At 39.7% G+C, this 21,408-nt stretch overlaps 1 protein-coding gene across 2 annotated transcripts in view; it reads left to right on the plus strand.

Moving 5' to 3' along the window:
* Nucleotides 1–20,643, plus strand: part of cyth2 (cytohesin 2) — a 51,146-nt gene extending 30,503 nt beyond the window's left edge. Inside the window, exons 7-12 of one of the 2 annotated variants that reach the window (XM_012971663.3) lie at nucleotides 12,177–12,325; nucleotides 12,475–12,587; nucleotides 16,118–16,196; nucleotides 17,097–17,168; nucleotides 17,709–17,863; nucleotides 19,725–20,643. In XM_012971663.3, coding sequence (XP_012827117.1) covers nucleotides 12,177–12,325; nucleotides 12,475–12,587; nucleotides 16,118–16,196; nucleotides 17,097–17,168; nucleotides 17,709–17,863; nucleotides 19,725–19,803 — 647 coding nt within the window. In that variant the 3' untranslated portion in view covers nucleotides 19,804–20,643. The remainder of the gene's footprint in view (nucleotides 1–12,176; nucleotides 12,326–12,474; nucleotides 12,588–16,117; nucleotides 16,197–17,096; nucleotides 17,169–17,708; nucleotides 17,864–19,724) is intronic. The other variant, NM_001005039.1, reaches the window with a different exon arrangement.
* The last annotated feature ends 765 nt before the right edge of the window (nucleotides 20,644–21,408 follow it).

Raw genomic sequence — 21,408 nt, forward strand, 5'->3', positions numbered from 1 at the left:
AGGGAAAGCACCCTGTGTATTTGTTAGAGCCCAAGTGTGGCAAGGGTTTTGTTTACTTTTGTTTTGCTTATGCTCCTGCTGGATACCAGAGTCAGTCACTGTACACAATAAAATGGACTGTATTCACCTAAAGGGCTGTCTGTATGTCTGATCTCGCTTACAATATATAAGGGGATCATATAATAACCTTTCTAATGTTTTATTTACCAGTAGGTCCTTCCAACGGACACGAGGGCACCCACTCTGTTTAGAAGAAGGGAGGTTCCATTTAAATATTCGGAAAGGATTTTTTACTGTGAGAGCTGTGAAGTTGTGGAATTCCCTCCCTGAATCAGTCGTGCTGGCTGATACATTATATAACTTTAAGAAGGGGCTGGATGGATTCTTAGCAACTGAGGGAATACAGGGTTATGTTAGCTAACACCTAACTGAACAAGTTCAATGGAACCATTGTGATTGGATGTCTGTGACTCTACTACCATCAAGAGTTTAAATACCGGGGAATTCCCTACCAGTCATTTGAACTGAAGAAGCCACTCGGATGAGTGGTGATACGTTTTCAAGAAAAACTCAGAAAAGTCCAGTTGTTTTAGACTTAATTCTACTAGATACTGTATCATTTAATTTTATGTTCCTTGAACATACTATATGATAAATAATCAGGCCACTACATGTAATAAATTGAACAGCACTGTTCTAGGGCAGGGGTGGGCAAACTACGGCCCGCGGGCCACATCCGGCCCCTTGGCCTTTTTAATCCGGCCCGCCGACGACGCCAAGTCTCATCACGCGAGACTTGGTGTCATTGGCGGGCCGGAATTAAAGAGACGAAGGAGGGCTTAACGCTGGCCTGGCCCTGCCCGCCCTGGTCCGGTCCGGCCCGGAGGTAAGTAAATGTGGCCCGTGAGCCCAAAAGTTTGCCCACCCCTGTTCTAGGGTATATCTGATGACTACTGGGACTAGCCAAAATTAAGTTTCTTAAGGAATCATGTGTTAAGAAGCATTTGTGCTGCAAGCACTTTAAGGAATTCTAAACCCAAAAATGAATTGTGATATGCTTACTCAGGGTGATACTCATAGCACATTTGCAGTCATTTTCTGTTTTTAACAATTTATCATATATTTGCTTTTCTAGATTACAAATACCTTTTGGCTCAACTATGAGTCATCAACCCTAGAGTTAACTGAATACAGAAAGTTCATAGCCAAGTGCAAAATAATAGGGGTAGCCAACACTCTGACCTTTAAAGAGAGCTACTGTTAGCTATTTAAAACTGCTGATATCTCAGAAACCACTAAAAATTAAAAATAATTGTAGATTGCAAAAGCACTTTGAGGACATTTATATCAGTTACAATTTGGGGGGATAAAATCAGGTGAAAAATATGACAACTTTTATTGGAAATCAGGAGCTCTAAGCAAAGGTAATACATACATAAATGTATAAAAGTATATAAATACACATTATTAACAGTAATTGCAAGAAACATCAAAGTCTGAGGTTTTTGAGCCATATAGGCTGCCACAATTTTAAAATTTTAGGACATAATTAGGATTATTAGTGTTAAAATAAACATATTGTTTGATAGGGTATGTCTTATTTGTGCCGGAAATAGCGAACAGGTTACCACAGACAAATGTGTGCACCATACAGCATTTAGCACTGCACTTGAATATGCCCATATTGGTTAACCATGTAGGTTCTGATTTTTCACTGCTTGTGACCAAGCTTGTGACTAGGTTTGCAAATAAGATATTGCCCAATTTCTTTTGCATGCAACAGCGCACTGTCATTGCAAAATATATTGTGGGAACAAGGGTCAAAAAGGGACTAAAACCTGTATTTTTACTTTTAGTCTCTAAAATTCTCAGATGAAGCACAATTCTTGCAATTGCTTTTTTTGGAACTATGTTTTTATTTATTTTCAAAGAAAAACAAGTTAAGACATTACACAATCAATGTAAAGGTACAATATCGATTTTTAAGGTTAAATAAGTACATTTGTTCATTGAGGTTATGGTAAATGCGTTTGTTAAATAGCAAAAAAGAGTGAGGTATACATATTTACTTTCGTTATTTTTAACAATTGTTGCCAAGGGTTCCACATAATCATTTAACACATATTCAATGGGTGACAGTAATTGACTTTAGAGTCTACAGTCTTGTTGGTAGTTGCCCTGTGCTCATGCTGCAAATTAAGTTGTATTCACATGGTTGTGTAGTTGTCCATAGTACGAGTCCCATAGAAACCAGTCCTCTGAGAAGGGTAATGCTTTATCATGTAGTATGGCCATTAGATAGTCCATGTTCCGTACATGTTGTATCTTGTTGATCAGTTCAGGTACAGTTGGCATTGCGGGAGATTTCCAGTGGGCTGCTATCAGGCAGCGTGTAATATACTTTGTACCACCTTTTAGGGTTGATTCACTAAAGGTTTATAAGTTTTATTGCACTTTTTTTGCGTAAAAATCGACGCAAAAAAATGCGCTTAAGTCGCATATCGCGTGCGTTAATTTGCGCGCCGGAATAATACTAATGGTTCACAAACACTTAGACGCACTACATATCGCATTTGTCTGTGCGAAAATTAACACCTACTTGAGGCAGGCGGTATTTATAGAAAAGCACAGTTAATGAGCTTTTGGCAACACAATATGGACTTTGCAGTGTGATTTATTCAAGTATGTGTTGGCCCTAGAGTGATGCAGCCTCTAGTTTGCAGGGAAATGGTCATTTTCATAAAAGTAGTTTTCCGAAAGAAATGGCTAATATGGCGTGCGTTTTTTTCGCACACGGCGACTATTTGTGCGCAATGCGTTGATTAGCGCGCGTTCTGTCAAATACCGCACAAAAATAGTCTTTGCGACTTAAATAACGCAAGCAGCATCGCGTCTAAATTAACGCAAGTATGCTTTTAGTGAATCGTGCATTAAGATGCGAAAAATTAGACGTGATAAAAATTTTAACGCATGCTATAAATAGCGCACGTTTTAACGCACTTTAGTAAATCAGCCCTTTTGTGTCCGTTTGCCTATTCCTTGTAGTGGTAATCCTAGGAAGTATAATAGCGGGTCTTTCTGCAGGGAGAGGCAGGTGACTTTTGAGAGAATTTCTGTGGTTTTGTCCCATAAGGTTGATATTACTGGACAAGTCCAGAATATATGATATATCGTAGCTGGGTTGTGGTTGCAACGCCAGCATGTGGATGTTGTTCCTGGGAAAAGTTTTCAAAAAAGGAGTGGTGTATGGTACCATTCAAACATTATTTTGTTCTAGTGTTATGTGAGTGCCAAGTTCTGTATCCCAGTGCAGCATATAGGGATGTGGTGAGTTTTCTATATCCTGGTCTGTGAAGATGTTATATAATGTGGAGATCATACCTTTTTGTGATGTTGACCGTAAGCAAATGTATTCAAAGTTTGTCAGTTCTCGTTTTTGCAGCTTTGAGCACAGGGAACCAACATAGTGTCATAATTGATAGTACATATATTCTTTTAGACCCTGGAGTTGGTAATGTTGTGTTAATTCTGTCTTATGCATGAATTTGTGTGATTTCCAATCAAATAGTTGTTGGATCTGGAATGCTTTGGTATGGTTCCAGATTTCAATAAAATGTTTTTCCATTCCTAGGCTAAACCTTGGGTTATTTAGAAAAGGTCTTAATGGATTATCTTTTGAGAACCATAGCTTAAGGTTGAACTGAGCTGGTTTAGATAAAGGTCCTATGTCCCATTTCAAATCCTCAGACCATAGTAGGGCTGTTGGGTGTATTGGGTTTATCTGCAGCATTTCAATTTCTGCCCATTTGGTATGTGCCGTTTTTTGGTTCCAGTAGGTTATTTGTCTGAGGTGTGAAGCTAAATAATATTTATAGAAATTGGGGAATCCTGTACCTCCCTTTGTGTGTTTTGCTTGTAATACTTGTATCTATATTCTATGCATTTTTCTGCCCCACATAAATCTAAGGCATTTGCTTTGGAAGTGTTTGAATGCAATTTTTGGTACTGGTATTGGCAAGGTTTCAAAAAGGTACAGTAGCCGATTCATTTTTATTGCTGCTACTTTACCAAACCACGAGAGGTTGTAACTGTGCCAGGTGTTGAGTTCTGTTATCAAACGTTTCCACATTGAGGTAAAGTTGTGTTTGTGTAGGGTGTTGTAGCAGGTCGTGAGGTGGATGCCTAAGTATTTCGATGTGTCTTGCCGCCAATTGTAGTTAAAGTTAATCTGGAGCAGTTTCAATTTCGAGGTTGAAATGTGTAGTGGGAGGGCTTCTGTCTTGTTATTGTTAATTTTGTAAATCAATCAATTACTAAATGCACACCTACTAACCACAAAAAGGCAGCAAATGGTATGTTTAAAGGACAAGGAAAGGCTAAGTCACTTGGGGGTGCCAAAATGTTAGGCACCCCCAAGTGACTTTAATCGCTTACCTTGTACCCCGGGCTGGTGCGCCTGTTAAGAGAAAACAGCACCAGCCCGGGGTACCTGTAGCGAGCACTTCCTCCTTCCAGCTTTGTTTTGCCGGGACCCCACGACCGGCGCATGCGCAGTAGAGTGAAAAGCCGACTTCTCTGTTAAAGTTCGGCACGCAAAGCAGGAAGGAGGAAGCGCTGCAGCTGCCCCGGGCTGGTGCTGTTCTCTCCTAAGATTTTGGCACCCCCAAGTGACTTTGCCTTTCCTTGTTCTTTAACATATAATGCTCTTTATATGGAAAATATTCACAGAACAATAAATACAATTACAATGCATAATATACATACCAGTTGGACAAAATGTAGTATTTTTGTTGTGTCCATTTCAGTGACTTTTCTACTGTCTGGAGCATAATTTCCTTTATGTTGTTACGAGTTTGGATAATGTCAAGGAGGAGGCGTTTTGTGGGTCTTTGGAAGTAGTTATATTCTAGATATTGGAGGTGTTTTTTTTTTGCTCCTGTAGAGCATTATATTTCCTTTTCTTGGCTGCGCTAGATAATGAGATAAACTGGAAAATGAGGTTCAATGTTGATAAGTGCAAAGTTATGCACTTTGGTAGAAATAATATAAACGCTAACTATCTACTGAATGGTAGTGTGTTGGGGGTATCCTTAATGGAGAAGGATCTAGGGGTTTTTGTAGATAACACGTTGTCTAATTCCAGGCAGTGTCATTCTGTGGCTACTAAAGCAAATAAAGTGCTGTCTTGTATAAAAAAGGGCATTGACTCAAGGGATGAGAACATAATTTTGCCCCTTTATAGGTCCCTGGTAAGGCCTCACCTTGAGTATGCAGTGCAGTTTTGGGCTCCAGTCCTTAAGAAGGATATTAATGAGCTGGAGAGAGTGCAGAGACGTGCAACTAAACTGGTTAAGGGGATGGAAGATTTAAACTATGAGGTGAGACTGTCGAGGTTGTTTTCTCTGGAAAAGAGGCGCTTGCGAGGGGACATGATTACTCTGTACAAGTACATTAGAGGGGATTATAGGCAGTTGGGGGATGTACTTTTTTCCCATAAAAACAATCAACGCACCAGAGGTCACCCCTTTAGATTAGAAGAACGGAGCTTCCATTTGAAGCAACGTAGGTGGTTTTTCACGGTGAGGGCAGTGAGGTTGTGGAATGCCCTTCCTAGTGATGTGGTAATGGCAGATTCTGTTAATGCCTTTAAGAGGGGCCTGGATGAGTTCTTGATCAATCAGAATATCCAAGGCTATTGTGATACTAATATCTACAGTTAGTACTAGTGGTTGTATTTATAGTCTATGTATGCGAGTGTATAGATTGGTAGGTGTGGGTTGTGGGTGCTGGGTTAAAGGTGGCCATACACGCACCGATATTATCGTACGAAACCTCGTTTCGTACGATAATCGGTGCGTGTATGGTATGTCAGCGAGCCGACCGATGTCGCAGGAAGCTCCTGAAATCGGTCGGCTCGTCGATCGGCCAGGTTAGAAAATTTTGATCGGGCGCCATAGAAGGCGCCTGACCAAAATTCTCCCTTCAGAGCTGAATCGGCAGAAGGAGGTAGAAATCCTATTGTTTCTACCTCCTTACCTGCCGATTCAGCCCTGAATGGTGTGTGGCGGATCTGACGATGTTTCGTGCGACCAATGGTCGTACGAAACATCGTCGGATCGCCACGTGTATGGCCAGCTTTACTTGGATGGGTTGAACTTGATGGACACTGGTCTTTTTTCAACCCTATGTAACTATGTAATGTAGGCTTTGTGTGCCTCCCATAGTATAGCCGGGTCTAGTGTAGTCCCCTTATTCAGTAGGAAATATTCTTTAATCTTTTCGGAAAGTGTTTGTTGGGTATCTTTAGGAGTTACTAGTGATTTGTTAAGCCTCCATCTGTTTACTGGGCTACGGTTTATTTGTAGTGGTATGTTTAGTAAGATTGGGGCATGGTGTGACCATGTAATTTGATCATTGTGTGCCCTTAGGTTTTGAGAGCTTAGTCTGGGTGATATGAAAAAGTAATCAATACGGCTAAATGTCTTGTGTGGGTGAGAGTAAAAGGTGTAATTGTTTTGGGTTGGGTGTTTGATTCTCCATATATCCAAAAGCAGGGCTTTCCTTATCAGTTTTCTAAAATTTTGGGAGCAAAGGGCTGCCTCCTTATTGGGTAGGGTTGAGTGGGGTCTCATGATATCTTTCAGTTGGGAAAAAACATGTGAAAATCTCCACCCAATATGACCTTATGGTTTTGATATGAGGTTACTTTCTTAAGAATCTTTTGTAGAAAGTGAATCTGTCTAACATTTGGTGCATATAGGTTGGCAATTACTATCTGTACTCCCTCTAGGATACCTTCTAATATAATATAGCGGCCGTTTGGGTCCACCTCTTTTCGCCTGAGTTGGAAAGTTGAGGTCTTATTAAATAATATTGCAACTCCTGCCTTTTTGGTTCTATTTAAGGTGTGAAAGTAATGGGAGTAATTTCTGTCTTGGAGCCTCCATACCTCATCATTTGCATGATGTGTTTCTTGGAAGAGCACAATGTCTACATGTTGTTTCTTAAGTTCTGCAATTACTTTTTAAACTTATCTTACAGTATATTTTATTTGAACTCACAGCTCAACATCCAAATGTAATTTGTCATATTTACATGTTCCTTTGGGCAGATATAATTAGCTCATGTCTCATGATTGTGAAACTCCTATAAATTCGACATGGTTTTTTTCCTTTACCTGGTCATGTGGTTATCTTAGTGCTTACCCATCTATATTTCTGAAGGATTATTATACTTTGTTCATCTCTGAAGAGCAGTGACATGCCAAATCCTTTTTATTTGCAAAAGCTAATTTAAAGCCCCTTAGTCTATATTTAATTTGTATAGAGTCACATATGCTGCAGTGCTGTACATTATTCCCATCAGTTCCTGTCACAGTGTCCCTATCATATTCACACACACAATAGGGTCAAATTTAACAGCAACCACATCATCTTCTTGTATGTACAGTATTAGAGTGTGAGACATGTTCTGTAGTTATATAATTTCATTTAAATGTTAACCCTACAATTTTCTGTCTGTATGAGTATCAATGTTTCCTTCAAATTGTCAGTATAAACATTAAAAGTAAAGCCTTCCAAATATGTCAAGGCTATTCTGATACTAAAAGCTACAGTTAGGGGGAGATTTACTAATCCACGAACGGTCCGAAGGCGTCCGAATGCGGTTTTTCGTAATGATCGGTATTTTTGCGACTTTTCCGTCGCAAATTTTTCGTATGTGCCGCGATTTTTCCGTCGCTGGCGCAACTTTTTCGTATATTTTCCGCGCCTTTTTCGCCGCCATCGCGAAAAAATCGGATTAGTTTTTCCGCCGTTTACTATCGCTCAATACGAAAAAAATCACGAAAAAGTCGCGACATTTTCGTTTCCAATACGATTTTTTCACTTTCAGGATTCGGATTCGTGGATTAGTAAATCTCCCCCTTAGTATTGATGTTGGGATATATGGTTTATGTATGTGAGTGTACAGATAGGTCAGAATAGGTTTGTGTGTGCTGGGTTCACATGGAAGGGTTGAACTTCATGGACTTTGGTCTTTATTCAATCCTATGTAACTATGTAAATATGTAAGTTGTACTAGAATGGAAGAGAGGAGATGGATGTAAAGGTTTTAGTGCTAACGTTAAAAGAGTTTTATCAGGCCAAAAGGATATATAGTAGGCATTATTTTTACTGGAAGTGCTTTGCTGATATAACTAAGGTATATTTTTTGAGTTGGCAAATGGAATGTCCAGTATCTCATTTCAAAAACCAAGGGTATCATAGTAACATAGTAAGTGAAAAAAGATGTTTCAATATATATAACCTGCCTAACTTCTAGTTGATCCAGCAGAAGGCAAAAAAAACCCCATCTGAAGCCTCTCTGATTTGCCGCAGAGGGGGAAAAAATTCCTTCCTGACTCCAAGATGGCAATCGGACCAGTCCCTGGATCAAGTTGTACTAAGAGCTATCTCCCATAACCCTGTATTCCCTCACTTGTACTGAGAGCTATCTCCCATAACCCTGTATTCCGTCACCTGCTAAGAAGCCATCCAGCCCCTTCTTAAAGCTACTGTATATAATGTATCAGCATAACTAATTCGGGGAGAGAATTCCACAACTTCACAGCTCTCACAGTAAAAAATCCTTTCCGAATATTTAAACAAAACCTACCTTCTTCTAAATGGAGTGGGAGCACTTGGAAGGACCCTTGGAAGGTCCCTTGGAAGGACCTCCTGGTAAATAAAACATTAGAAAGGTTATTATATGATATGATGGTGACAGGTCCCCTTTATGCGCCTCTTCTCCAGTGTAAACAGAACCAACTTGGCCAGTCTTTCTTCCTAACTGAGACTTTCCATACCCTTTACCAGCTTAGCTGCCCTTCTCTGGACCCTCTCTAATTCAATCATGTCCCGTTTGAGCACTGGAGACCAAAATTAAACAGCATATTCTAGGTGGGGCCTTACCAGCTCTGAGTAAAGGGCAAGAATAACACCCTCCTCCCGTGAATCTATACCCCTTTTAATACAGCTCAAAACCCTGTTTGCCTTTGCAGCTGCTGCCTGGTATTGCTTGCTACAGCCAAGTTTATTATCTACAAGGACTCCAATACCCTCCCCTAAGTCATTTATGAATAAGTTAAACAAAAGTGGACCCAGTACAGAACCCCGAGGGACCCCACTGAGAACCTTACTCCAAGTAGAGAATGTACCATTAACAACCACCCTCTGTACCCGATCCTCTAGCCAGTTTTCTATCCACGTGCAAACGACTTCACTAAGACCAATAGACCTTGATTTAGAAAGCAGTCGTTTGTGGGGAACGGTATCAAATGCTTTGGCAAAATCCAAATAGATTATATCTACTGCATCCCCACTGTCCAGCTTCTTACTTACCTCATCTTAAAAAGCAATTAAATTGGTCTGACATGACCTGTCCTTCACAAAGCCATGCAGATTACTGCTCATAATGCCATTCTCCAGTACATCATTTTGTATGTGATCCCTTAAAGGACACGGAAAGGCTACTAAAGAGTAAATCACAAGCTGCAGACATACCTTCGGTTGTCTCAATAGTGCCCTTAAGTCTCCCCATATTTCAACCGTTCAGATGATCAGAAGCCAAACAGAAGAAAAAATGCTGAACTGGGTAAAGAGAATTCTCATAATGCATCGCTCCTGCAAGGACACTAAGACCAGCACTTTAGGCAGCGCATGCGCATCTACCTCTTCTGTGAGCAGGCACAAACAGGAGCACTCCCCTTCACACAGACCCTTTCACCCTCCCACTACGAGCGCACACCAATAGCAAGCGTCCAGTTGCTATGGTGACGCGCTATATTCAGAAGCACACCTAGGCGCAGGGAGAGGGAATGGTAGTGTCAGTGAAGTGCGCTGAAGGAGAGGAAGTGGGCATCCCAATTCCAAGATGGCGGCGCCGTTCACTAAAGCAATGGTAAACTTTGAAGTAAGTTTAACTCAGTTATTCTTGCAATAATAGAGCCAAAACTATAGCGTTTTAGATTAACAGTAGTAGGACTATTGAATGGTATCCTTTATAGATTTTGCCTTTCCTTCTCCTTTAACGAGCCTTCAAATAACTTGCCCACCACAGATGTCAAACTTACAGGCCTATAATTGCCAGGCTGAGATCTTACTCCCTTTTTAAATATAGGAATGACATTAGCCTTCTTCCATTCATAGGTACCATACCTGATAAATGCGAGTCTGAGAATATCAGAAACAAAGGCCACTGTAAATCTGACCCTAGCTCTCTCAGTACCCGAGGGTGTATTCCATCTGGCCCAGGTGCCTTGTTCACATTTATCTTGTGTAACCCTTTAAGCACCATATCCTGTGTCAACCACTGCGTAATTGGAGCTGAGGCAACAGTGCAGCTATTGGGTTGGACTTGGCACTCTGACTCCTCTACTGTATACACAGAAGAAAAGAACTGGTTTAGCACATCTGCCTTTTCTGTATCCGCTGTAACCATATTGTTACTATAACTCAATGGGACCACACCCTCAACCTGCATCTTTTTACTATTAATATACTTAAAAAACTTTTTGGGGTTAGTTTTGGCCTCTGCCACAATGCGCTCCTCATTTTCTATCTTTGCCTTCCGGATTGCTGTTATAACACTTGTTATAGTGTTTATATTCATTAAATGCAGCTACTGTCCCCTCTGACTTATTTCTTAAAAGCTTTCCTTTTTTCCCTATTAACTTCTTTACCTCAGAGTTAAGCCACATAGGGTGATTGTTAACACTTCTACTTTTTCTTATTAATGGAATAAATTGAGAACAGTAATGATTTAATATAATTTTAAATGACAACCATTTCTGCTCTGTGTTTTTATCGGAAAACATAATGCCCCAATCTATGCCCTGAAGCACTCCCCTTAAAGGAGAATGCAAGTCAAAATTTAAAAAGCATACTGCCCAATAGTCCTCCTATTGTTTAGTAAAAACGCCACACTTTTGGCTCACTTAATCAAATATTTACTCAGTCGCACTTACTTCACATTTTCTAGAACAGGCAGCCATCTCTAAAAAGGTATTCTCCCTTCCTTTCCCTCCTTGCTTCATACTGCACATGTGTTTCATTCCCTCCTCCCCCTCCCCTCTGCCAGATCCGCTTCTGATTGGCTGGTGGGCATGTGTAGCTCAGAACAGGAGACAGGATCAAGTTACACACATGCTCAGAGAATAGGAAGGCTGCCGCTGGCAGCCTACAGGAAGGGGAGAGAGATTTCAGTGATGTCACTGTAGTCTTCACACTGCTGTAGGCTGCCAGCACCATATCTCAGAGAAGCAAGCAGGGATCTGGGAATTTAGATATGCAGTAAGTACTTAAAAAGAATGCCTTTAGACTTACTTTTAATTTATATTAACCTTTCATTGTCCTTTTATGGTCACTGTTACCCAGGGGTTCAACCACTTGCACATTTGCTATACGTTCTGGGTCAATATAATTGCCCTTAGATGCTATAACAGCCCATGCCCTTCTAGGAAAGCTTTGTAACTAGATGTTGAAAAATAGTTGATGCTATTTGATTCCATTCAGCCACAAAAGCATTAGTGATGGTAGGCACTCATATTGGGTGCAGGTGATGATCCAGTTTATGCTACAAGTGTTCAGGTAAGTTGAGGTTGGGGCTTTGTGAAGGCCAATCAGGTTCTTCCTCTCCCATTTCAGCAAACCCATTTTGTACAGACCTTGCTTTGTGCATAACGGCAATATTACACTAAAAAAGGAAAATGCCTTAACCAAACTGTTGGCAGGTAGGAATAACTGTAAAAAAATATCATTTAATATAAAAGTTGACATTACGCATTCAGGTGGGTGGAATTCTCCTAGCATTCAAACCCTGGCTCCAAAACATTTGGGAGGCTGCTTTTTTTTACACTGGTGTCACATTCTATTACTTCTCTATTATCTATGTATTTTAGCTCTTTCCTATGATCTATAAGTGATGTCACAAATATAACATAATAATTTGGTCTGTTGGGCAGCAGGAGTGATCCAAACAATAACCAAAGGACACATTAGAAGGAATAGCAATTTATAGTTTTTATCTTAATACTGTAATATAATGGCCTTTGTCTTATTTGTTTTTGGGCTATGCTTTCATGCTTTTTCTTTCAAGCTTCTGTCCTAGAAACTGACCCTTGATAATTCTGCCCACAGACACCTGCTACATTCTATCCTTTGCCATAATTATGCTCAACACCAGCCTGCACAATCCCAACGTCAAGGACAAACCCAGCGTAGAAAGATTCATCGCCATGAACCGAGGCATTAACAATGGAGGGGATCTGTCTGAGGACCTGCTGAGGGTTAGTATATAAAATAAGTGTTGGAAACACACTGTACTAGATATTAGACAAGAGTAGATACAATTACTGTAGTGTATTTTCAGTACAGCGAGTAATAAAACATGCTTAATTTGTTGTCAACGCTATGCCTTTACACATTTCCTTTCCAGAACTTGTATGATAGTATAAAGCATGAACCATTTAAGATTCCAGAGGATGATGGAAATGACCTTACGCACACTTTCTTCAACCCAGATCGAGAAGGATGGCTTCTAAAATTAGGTGTGTTGCTTGTAGCTTCCTATCTGGCAAAATAATAGGTATGAACATGGTGCTTAGCATTTTCATGGTTTACATGGTTATATGTAAATACACAGCAAGCAACCTGAGACTTTTAAGCAAAGTTGTGTTAACTATATCTTCTTATTTCCTTATTATTGTCTGAACTGGAATTAATGTTTTATGGCCTTTCCAATTTGCAAACACATGTTGCTTCTAGTGAAAAGAAATAAATTATTTCCCCATTTAGGCATAAGTATTGCGCCATCCCCCCCCATCAAAAACTTAGAAATGTTTTCTTCATAACCAGTTTAGTGAAAGATATGTGTTACGGGACCATCTATGAAACATTCCAGTTGCAGAGTGTTAAAGAACTGCAATGAGCACCCAATAAAAGGCCACTCTTCCTAGTAGATCTGGATTGGGATTCAAAAGAGACCTGGCATAATAGAACTGGCATTTCAAGTACACAGAAGCCCAAACAGCCCCACACCAGCCCAATTAATAGTGACTGCTCATAGCATCTTACAGCAGCCCCTCTGGCACATTCTATAATCTACAGATTGCTGTCCGGGCCTACTTCTCGCATTATCAAATATACCAGAGCAGTGCAGCAGAACCCTTAAATTTCTATGTTATGTTACATGTAGATAGCAATGCATTATGATGAATTTAGCAGAATGATACATTTGGCTTTTATTTAATTAATAATTATAAGGAATAGGAACAAAGTTGTTCATTTGTTTTTCATTCTTTTTCCTCTTTGAACTGGGTTCTGTTTCTACACGTGCCACTCTCCAGGAGGTATGTAAATAATTGTCATCTTCATCATTTATCTAACTTTCCTCTCTTTTAATATCAGTAGCCTTGCATTTGCTCCAATGCCAGAAATGTATCACATTCTTTCTTAAAGCTTTCTAATTTTAATTGCCAGTACAACCACTTATTTGTGGATGAGAATGATATAGTATAAATAGGAAGCATTCAATTTGTTTTTTATTTATATGTTTGCTACTCAAAGTGACATAAAACTCATCAGATGTTCATAATTTTATATACCCAAGGGAGTGTGTGGCAGGAATGATACAGTCTGAGCATGAATACTAGCCCCTGAGTGTTATGGCTAGGGTTGCCACCCAGCCGGTATTTGATCAACCTAGCTGGTAACAAAGGCAACAAAATGTCCGAAAATACCTGTGTGTTCATGTCTGAATCAGAGCAGGTTTTATCCATGGAGATTCAGACTTCAGTAAATAGGCCGTCCCCTTTTGTCACTGTCCCTCGGCTGGCCAGTAACTTTCTTCCATAAAGGTTGCAACTCTACGTAGTAACATAGTAACATAGTAAGTTGGGTTGAAAAAAGACATACGTCCATCAAGTTCAACCATAATGCCTATATATAACCTGCCTAACTACTAGTTGATCCAGAGGAAGGCAAAAAACCCCATCTGAAGCCTCTCTAATTTGCCGCAGAGGGGAAAAAATTCCTTCCTGACTCCAAGATCGCAATCGGACCAGTCCCTGGATCAACTTGTACTAAGAGCTATCTCCCATAACCCTGTATTTCCTCACTTGCTAAGAATCCATCCAGCCCCTTCTTAAAGTTATATAATGTATCAGCCAGCACGACTGAATGGCTGATGGAGTGGGTGCCCTCGTGTCCGTTGGAAGGACCTACTGGTAAATAAAACATTAGAAAGGTTATTATATGATCCCTTTATATATTTATACATAGTTATCATGTCACTTCTTAAGCGCCTCTTCTCCAGTGTAAACAGACCCAACTTGGCCAGTCTTTCTTCATAACTGAGACTTTCCATACCCTTTACCAGCTTAGTTGCCCTTCTCTGGACCCTCTCTAACTCAATAATGTCCCGTTTGAGCACTGGAGACCAAAACTGAACAGCATATTCTAGATGGGCCTTACCAGCGCTCTGTAAAGGGGAAGAATAACCCCCTCCTCCCGTGAATCTATACCCCTTTTAATACAGCTCAAAACCTTGTTTGCCCTTGCAGCTGCTGCCTGGCATTGCTTGCTACAGCCAAGTTTATTATCTACAAGGACTCCAAGGTCCTTCTCCATTATGGATTTGCCTAGTGCAGTCCCATTAAGGGTATTCGGGGCTTGCATATTTTTACATCCCAGGTGCATGACCTTACATTTATCCACATTAAATCTCATCTGCCACTTAGCTGCCCAGATTGCCAGTTGGTCAAGATCCTGCTGCAGGGATGTCACATCCTAGATAGAATTGACTTGTCTGCAGAGTTTTGTGTCATCTGCAAACACTGATACATTACTCATAATACCCTCCCCTAAGTCATTTATGAACAAATTTAACAAAAGTGGACCCAGTACAGAACACTGAGGGACCCCACTGAGAACCTTATTCCAAGTAGAGAATGTGCCATTAACAACCACCCTCTGTACCCGATCCTGTAGCCAGTTTTCTATCCATGTGCAAACAACTTCACTAAGACCAATAGACCTTAGCTTAGAAAGCAGTCGTTTGTGGGGAACGGTATCAAATGCTTTGGCAAAATCCAAATAGATTATATCTACTGCATCCCCACTGTCCAGCTTCTTACTTACCTCATCATAAAAAGCAATTAAATTGGTCTGACATGACCTGTCCTTCATAAAGCCATGCTGATTACTGCTCATAATGCCATTCTCCACTACATAATTTTGTATGTGATCCCTTAACAAGCCTTCAAATAACTTGCCCACCACGGATGTCAAACTTACAGGCCTATAATTGCCAGGCTGAGATCTTACTCCCTTTTTAAATATGGGAATGACATTCGCCTTCTTCCTATCCCTAGGTACCATACCTGATGAAAGCGAGTCTGAGAATATCAGAAACAAGGGCCACTGCAATTCTGCCCCTAGCTCTCTCAGTACCCGAGGGTGTATTCCATCTGGCCCAGGTGCCTTGTTTACATTTATCGTGTGTAACCCTTTAAGCACCATATCCTGTGCCAACCACTGTGTATTTGGAGCTGAGGCAACAGTGCAGCTCTTATGTGGGACTTGGCCCTCTGGCTCCTCTACTGTATACACAGAAGAAAAGAACTGGTTAAGAACATCTGCCTTTTCTGTATCCGCTGTAACCATATTGTTACTATAACTCAATGGGGCCACACCCTCAACCTGCATCTTTTTAACTATTAATATACTTTAAAAACTTTTTGGGGTTAGTCTTGGCCTCGGCCGCGATGCGCTCCTCATTTCCTTCACTGATTAACTTTCCAGTGGAGAAGATGATAAAAATGATTTGATATCATCTTATTACCTATGCCCAAAAATGACTGCCCAATATAATAATTTAAATATCCTACACCTTTTTTTCTTCTGCCAGATTTACCTAAAGAGGCATTTTACATTTGTTATTCAAGAGAATTGTCGAGAAATAATAAATAATACATTTACTAGAAGTATTTAGGCATGTATATAAAAAAAAGTTCCTATTTATCCAAACAACACCCCCTAATCACTAATATGATTTAGTTGGCCTATTTGTCTCACTTTTCAGGGGGTCGCGTTAAGACGTGGAAAAGACGTTGGTTCATTTTGACCGACAATTGTCTCTACTACTTTGAATACACAACGGTGAGGAAACCTGCACTTGCCCAATTGTTCACTGCTATTCTAAATTCTTTTAGATACTAAAATACTTTTTAATACTGCTTGTTACTTACAGCTAAATTTAATCCAAAATGTGTGTCTCCAGTTTTTTTGTGCATAATAATATCTACATTATTCCTGTTTGGAATAGCAGAACAATAGGTACAATGAGTGATCAATGCTTATATCCCTAGATAATTTTGTTTATCAATGCATCCTGATTACAGTATAGTTGGCCTTTGTTATTTAAAGGTGGTCATATATTTAAAGATCTATTTGTTTGGCAAGGTTGCCAAATGAGCAGATCTTTCACCAATATGCCCACCTCGAGGTGGGCTGATCCAATCATTTGGGCAACAATTGAATCAAAATTGCTGCCAATGCAGGTTGTCTGAGAGTGGACCACATCAAAATGCCAATGCCGTCCTTGCCCTGAGGGGAAAATCAAACTTGCCCAATATGCCCACCACTTGCTCTAAAAAGTTAAATTATAATGAAACTGGAGGTGGAACCGGGACAAAAATCCTATCCAAACCCACAGAAATGCATCCCTACCCACATCTGAATTTTACTACCCGCTATCCTCCCATTACCCATTTTTACCTGACCTGCTCTGAGACTCCACTACAGGCATTTCAGCGTTTAGGGCCAGGAACCAATATGTCTATCTGTAGTCTTCTTCTGGCATAATGCATCAACCTGTTTATACAAACCATGCTGGCAATACAGTTTGGGTTAGTCTAAGTCTCTCCTCTAAACATATGTTTAGGTACAGTTTTTGTCCAGGCTAATTTTTAGATTTTTACTGGTATTTTTTCTGTCATGTAGAAACACATGCAGGGACCATTTATTTTTGTCAATAAGTTGCTTGATATATTTACACAGGACAAGGAACCTCGTGGGATCATTCCTTTGGAAAACCTTAGCATTCGGGAGGTAGAAGATTCCAAGAAAATGGTAGGTGATTCGGTGGTTCCCCAGTTGTATATTTTGCTTCTCTTTGATGTTCATAGTTACATCTCACTTCCCATAGTAATTATTCCTTTGTCTGATTTCACCTGTATTTGTTCCAGATGATGAAGTTAGCATCACCTCTTTTTTGCTCTGATATTATTTTCCTTTTGCATAAATATTTCTTCCTTAGGTTTATTTTCTAGAAAGTTGCCAATTACCATATCTCATATAAGGGTTATGGTGCACAGGGAATTTTGATTTTCAGTTTGTATGATTGAAGGAAATCTTTTGCCATTGCTAATATTAGGAACCCCTATTTATAAATGATAGGTTTTGTTTGTGCTGCTTGTGGTTCTTATTATTCTATGTATGAGAAGATCATATTTTGGGCACAGCTGGTAGGAGCACCAGGCAAAATATCTGATGATCCACAGACCTGAAGTGTCTCGTTTTTATGGAGTACAAGATTTTAGATTGTTAGATCATTCATAATAAATATTGTTACACTCTTTTTAAAGGTTTTCCTTTTTCCTTGTTTGCCAGAACTGCTTTGAGCTTTATATCCCGGATAACAAGGATCAGGTCATCAAGGCATGCAAAACTGAAGCAGATGGCCGCGTGGTGGAAGGAAACCACACAGTATATCGAATCTCTGCTGCTTCTTGTGAAGAAAAGGATGAATGGATGAAATGCATCAGGTATGTTTGAAAACAGGTGGGAATGCACATCCCTATGTACCACAATTTGTCTGAGTTTGAACACTTTTTGCATTGAAAGCTTTGTATTTGCTGAATCGAATTCATACCATTAAATTCTTTTGATTTTAACGTTTTGAACAACCAAACATGGCACTTTTTCGGTAACAGATGTCATTTTTTAAAGTTTAATATACATTCTTGATTCCATATTCAACCAAATTCCCAAATTTTGTATTGGGTGCATTCCTCTCTTTCACCTCTCATGCTTATTACTTACATTATTACATTATTTTGTGAAGCAATAAAAATAGTAATGTAAAAATGTAAGCTAAAAGATACAGAGGTAATATTTCATAGAGTGGATCATTATAAAACTTAAATGGGAAGATTTAATTATCACTTTATTTATAATCTGTGGATGAAAGAATCTGCCTTGCACATATAAATTTTACAGCCTGCAGCACTTCAGCCTCAGAGAGCGTAGCAGCTGTTATTGTAGCCAGTTAAGCACTCTTCAGCAACAAGTAGAGTGGGAGAATGATTGTCTTGGGCAGTGATCCCCAACCAGTGGTTCATGAGCAACATGTTGCTTCCCAATCCCTTGCATGTTGCACCTAGTGGCCTCAAAGCAGGTGGTAATGTTTAAATGCCTGGCTTGGAGGCAAGTTTTGGTTGCATAAAAACTGTACTGCCAAAGTGAGCCTCATTTAGGCTGCCAGTCCTCATTGGAGCTAGCAAATAGCCAATTACAGCCCTTATTTGGCACCCTCATAAACATTTTTCTTGCTTGTGTTGCTCCCCGACTCTTTACATTTGAGTGTGGTTCACTGGTATAAAAGGTTGGGGATCTTTAGTCTAGAGCCTCAAGATAACAGCACAAAATTGGAAGACGTGTTTACCCTTTTTGGATTTAATGTGCCCTTTACTAAAATGTTTGGTTTCCTGGGGTAAACCAAGGCTCACAGGATTCTGGATTCTGGCAAATGCCAGAGGCACTTAGTCACTATTTTTTGGTGCAATATTTTGCACTATGCATGTGGGCAGCTTATAATACCTGGAGTTTTCCCTTCGTCAGAACAAGATCCCCAGGTCCCCATAACTATTGTTCACAGCCAGTTACAACTGTTTGCAACCCAGAAGGAGGATCAGCTGACAATGCAATATGCCTGACACTTCCTTTAATTGGCTGTAGACCTCAGGCTCAACCTGAATCCACAGACACCCAGGACACCCAGGCCCCCCAGGATGCTTTGCAACTTATCCTAACTCTAGCCGTAGTTCTAAGATTAAGCTAACAAGAACATGACAACATTTACTGACCTCATGTCTCAGTTGGGAGCCCCCTACAGTAGACCACTGTAGTGCAGTGCCCTACCTACACTCTATTACAGGGGTCCCCAACCTTTCTTACTCGTGAGCCACAGTCAAATGTAAAAAGACTTGGAGAGCAACACAAGCCCATAAAAGTTAATGGAGGTGCTAAATAAGGGCTAAGATTGGCTATTAGGTAGCCTCTATGCACACTTTTATGGTAATAAATCTTCTTTTTATTCAACCAAAACTTGCCACCAAGTCAGGAATTAAAAAATAAATACCTGGTTTGGGGACACTGAGAGCAACGGGAGCACTGCTCTGTTACATCCCCAACTTATTTAAGACCTCATAGTCTTTAGGTTAGTGCTGTAAAATAGGACTCTCTGCATAGCTGACAGCCAGGTAATAAGAGACTATGCATCTGTTTGTATGTGGGAACAGAGATCTGCAAATGAAAGAATGAAAAATGTGAACTTTTAACCAAATTCTATTTATTTTTTTTTTATAAAAGACAGACTATAGAGTTCTTTTATTTCTCTCCATCCAGGGCTGCTATAAGCAGAGATCCATTTTATGAGATGCTCGCTGCTCGAAAGAAGAAAGTCTCCTCCATCAAGAGGACTTAAAAAAAGAAAAGAAGAATAATTTTCAAAAAAAGGGAATTTTTTTTGGCATTTAGGTCTCCAGAAATCTTCATCTATACATGGAGAAGCATACATTCAATGATCTCACTATACAAGCATCCTTTGCTGTAGCATGTGCCCTGCTAGAAATATATGCATTCGAAGATGCACTTGTTTTTTATGGGTACAGGTATGGGATCTATTTGACAGAATGACTTTCTGGATAAGGGGGATCACCTTGCCTAAGATCTTCCTTAAAATTACACATTAGCCAAAACCATGGTAACCAGCCCTTTTAGTGGAGACACGGTTACAATTGTTTTCCCAGCAACATGGATCTAGGCTAGATTAGGTAACCTAAAGTACGGTACGAGGTATTGTAATATTACTCTGAAAAGCCAAATAAGTCAATACATGTTTATTTAAAAAGGACACTCAGGGAAATTATGTTGGCAATTAGTGATGGGTGAATCTGTCTCATTTCACTTCACCAAAAAATTAACGAAATGGAAAAAATTAGCAAAACGCATTGAAGTCAATAGTCATTTTTCGCAGCTACACAGCAACTTTTTTTTTTTATTCCATCAGACTGTAAGGGTTTTTTTTTTGGAGCAACACCCATTGAAAAATGTTGATACTCTTTGGGGTACTCTTTGGAATATATTTTTTTGTATTGCTTTATGCCAACTGGACCTGCACATTTTTCTTACTTCCTTTTAAGCACCTATAGCAAATATAGGGCTGTGCATTTAGACACAGTGCTTATTTCTGCCAGGTTATTCTGCACTTTTTATATTAATGTGTATTATGTATTTAAAGATAATGAGAATATTTTTGCTTTTAGTCAAGATCTAATACGTGGTCTCTTATAAGGCAATGTACAGCAGTATATTGCTATATAGCTTATTGATGGATACTATCATAATTTCTTACTCTATGTTTTTAAAAGGACAGTTCATTTTTAGTCTCTTTGTTTCTTTAACTGCTAGCTTTCCTATTCTTCCTCTTATTTCTTTAAAATGCCTTCTGGTTGTCAGGTTCACTGACCCCAGCAGCCAAAAAAAAATATATATTTCATTCTAATTCCTGGCTGAAGGATAGAGTACAAAGAGTGGTTGTAAATGGAACATTTTCTAATTGGACCAGTGTGGTTAGTGGAGTACCGCAGGGGTCAGTCCTTGGGCCTTTGCTTTTTAACTTGTTTATTAATGACCTGGAGGTGGGCATAGACAGTACTGTTTCTATTTTTGCTGATGACACAAAATTGTGCAAAACTATAAGTTCCATGCAGGATGCTGCCGCTTTGCAGAGCGATTTGACAAAATTGGAAAACTGGGCAGCAAACTGGAAAATGAGGTTCAATGTTGACAAGTGCAAAGTTATGCACTTTGGTAGAAATAATATAAACGCAAACTATCTACTGAATGGTAGTGTGTTGGGGGTATCCTTAATGGAGAAGGATCTAGGGTTTTTTGTAGATAACAAGTTGTCTAATTCCAGGCAGTGTCATTCTGTGGCTACTAAAGCAAATAAAGTGCTGTCTTGTATAAAAAAGGGCATTGACTCAAGGGATGAGAACATAATTTTGCCCCTTTATAGGTCCCTGGT

This window comes from Xenopus tropicalis, chromosome 10 (assembly GCF_000004195.4).
Source record: "Xenopus tropicalis strain Nigerian chromosome 10, UCB_Xtro_10.0, whole genome shotgun sequence".
Lineage (NCBI taxonomy): Eukaryota > Metazoa > Chordata > Amphibia > Anura > Pipidae > Xenopus > Xenopus tropicalis.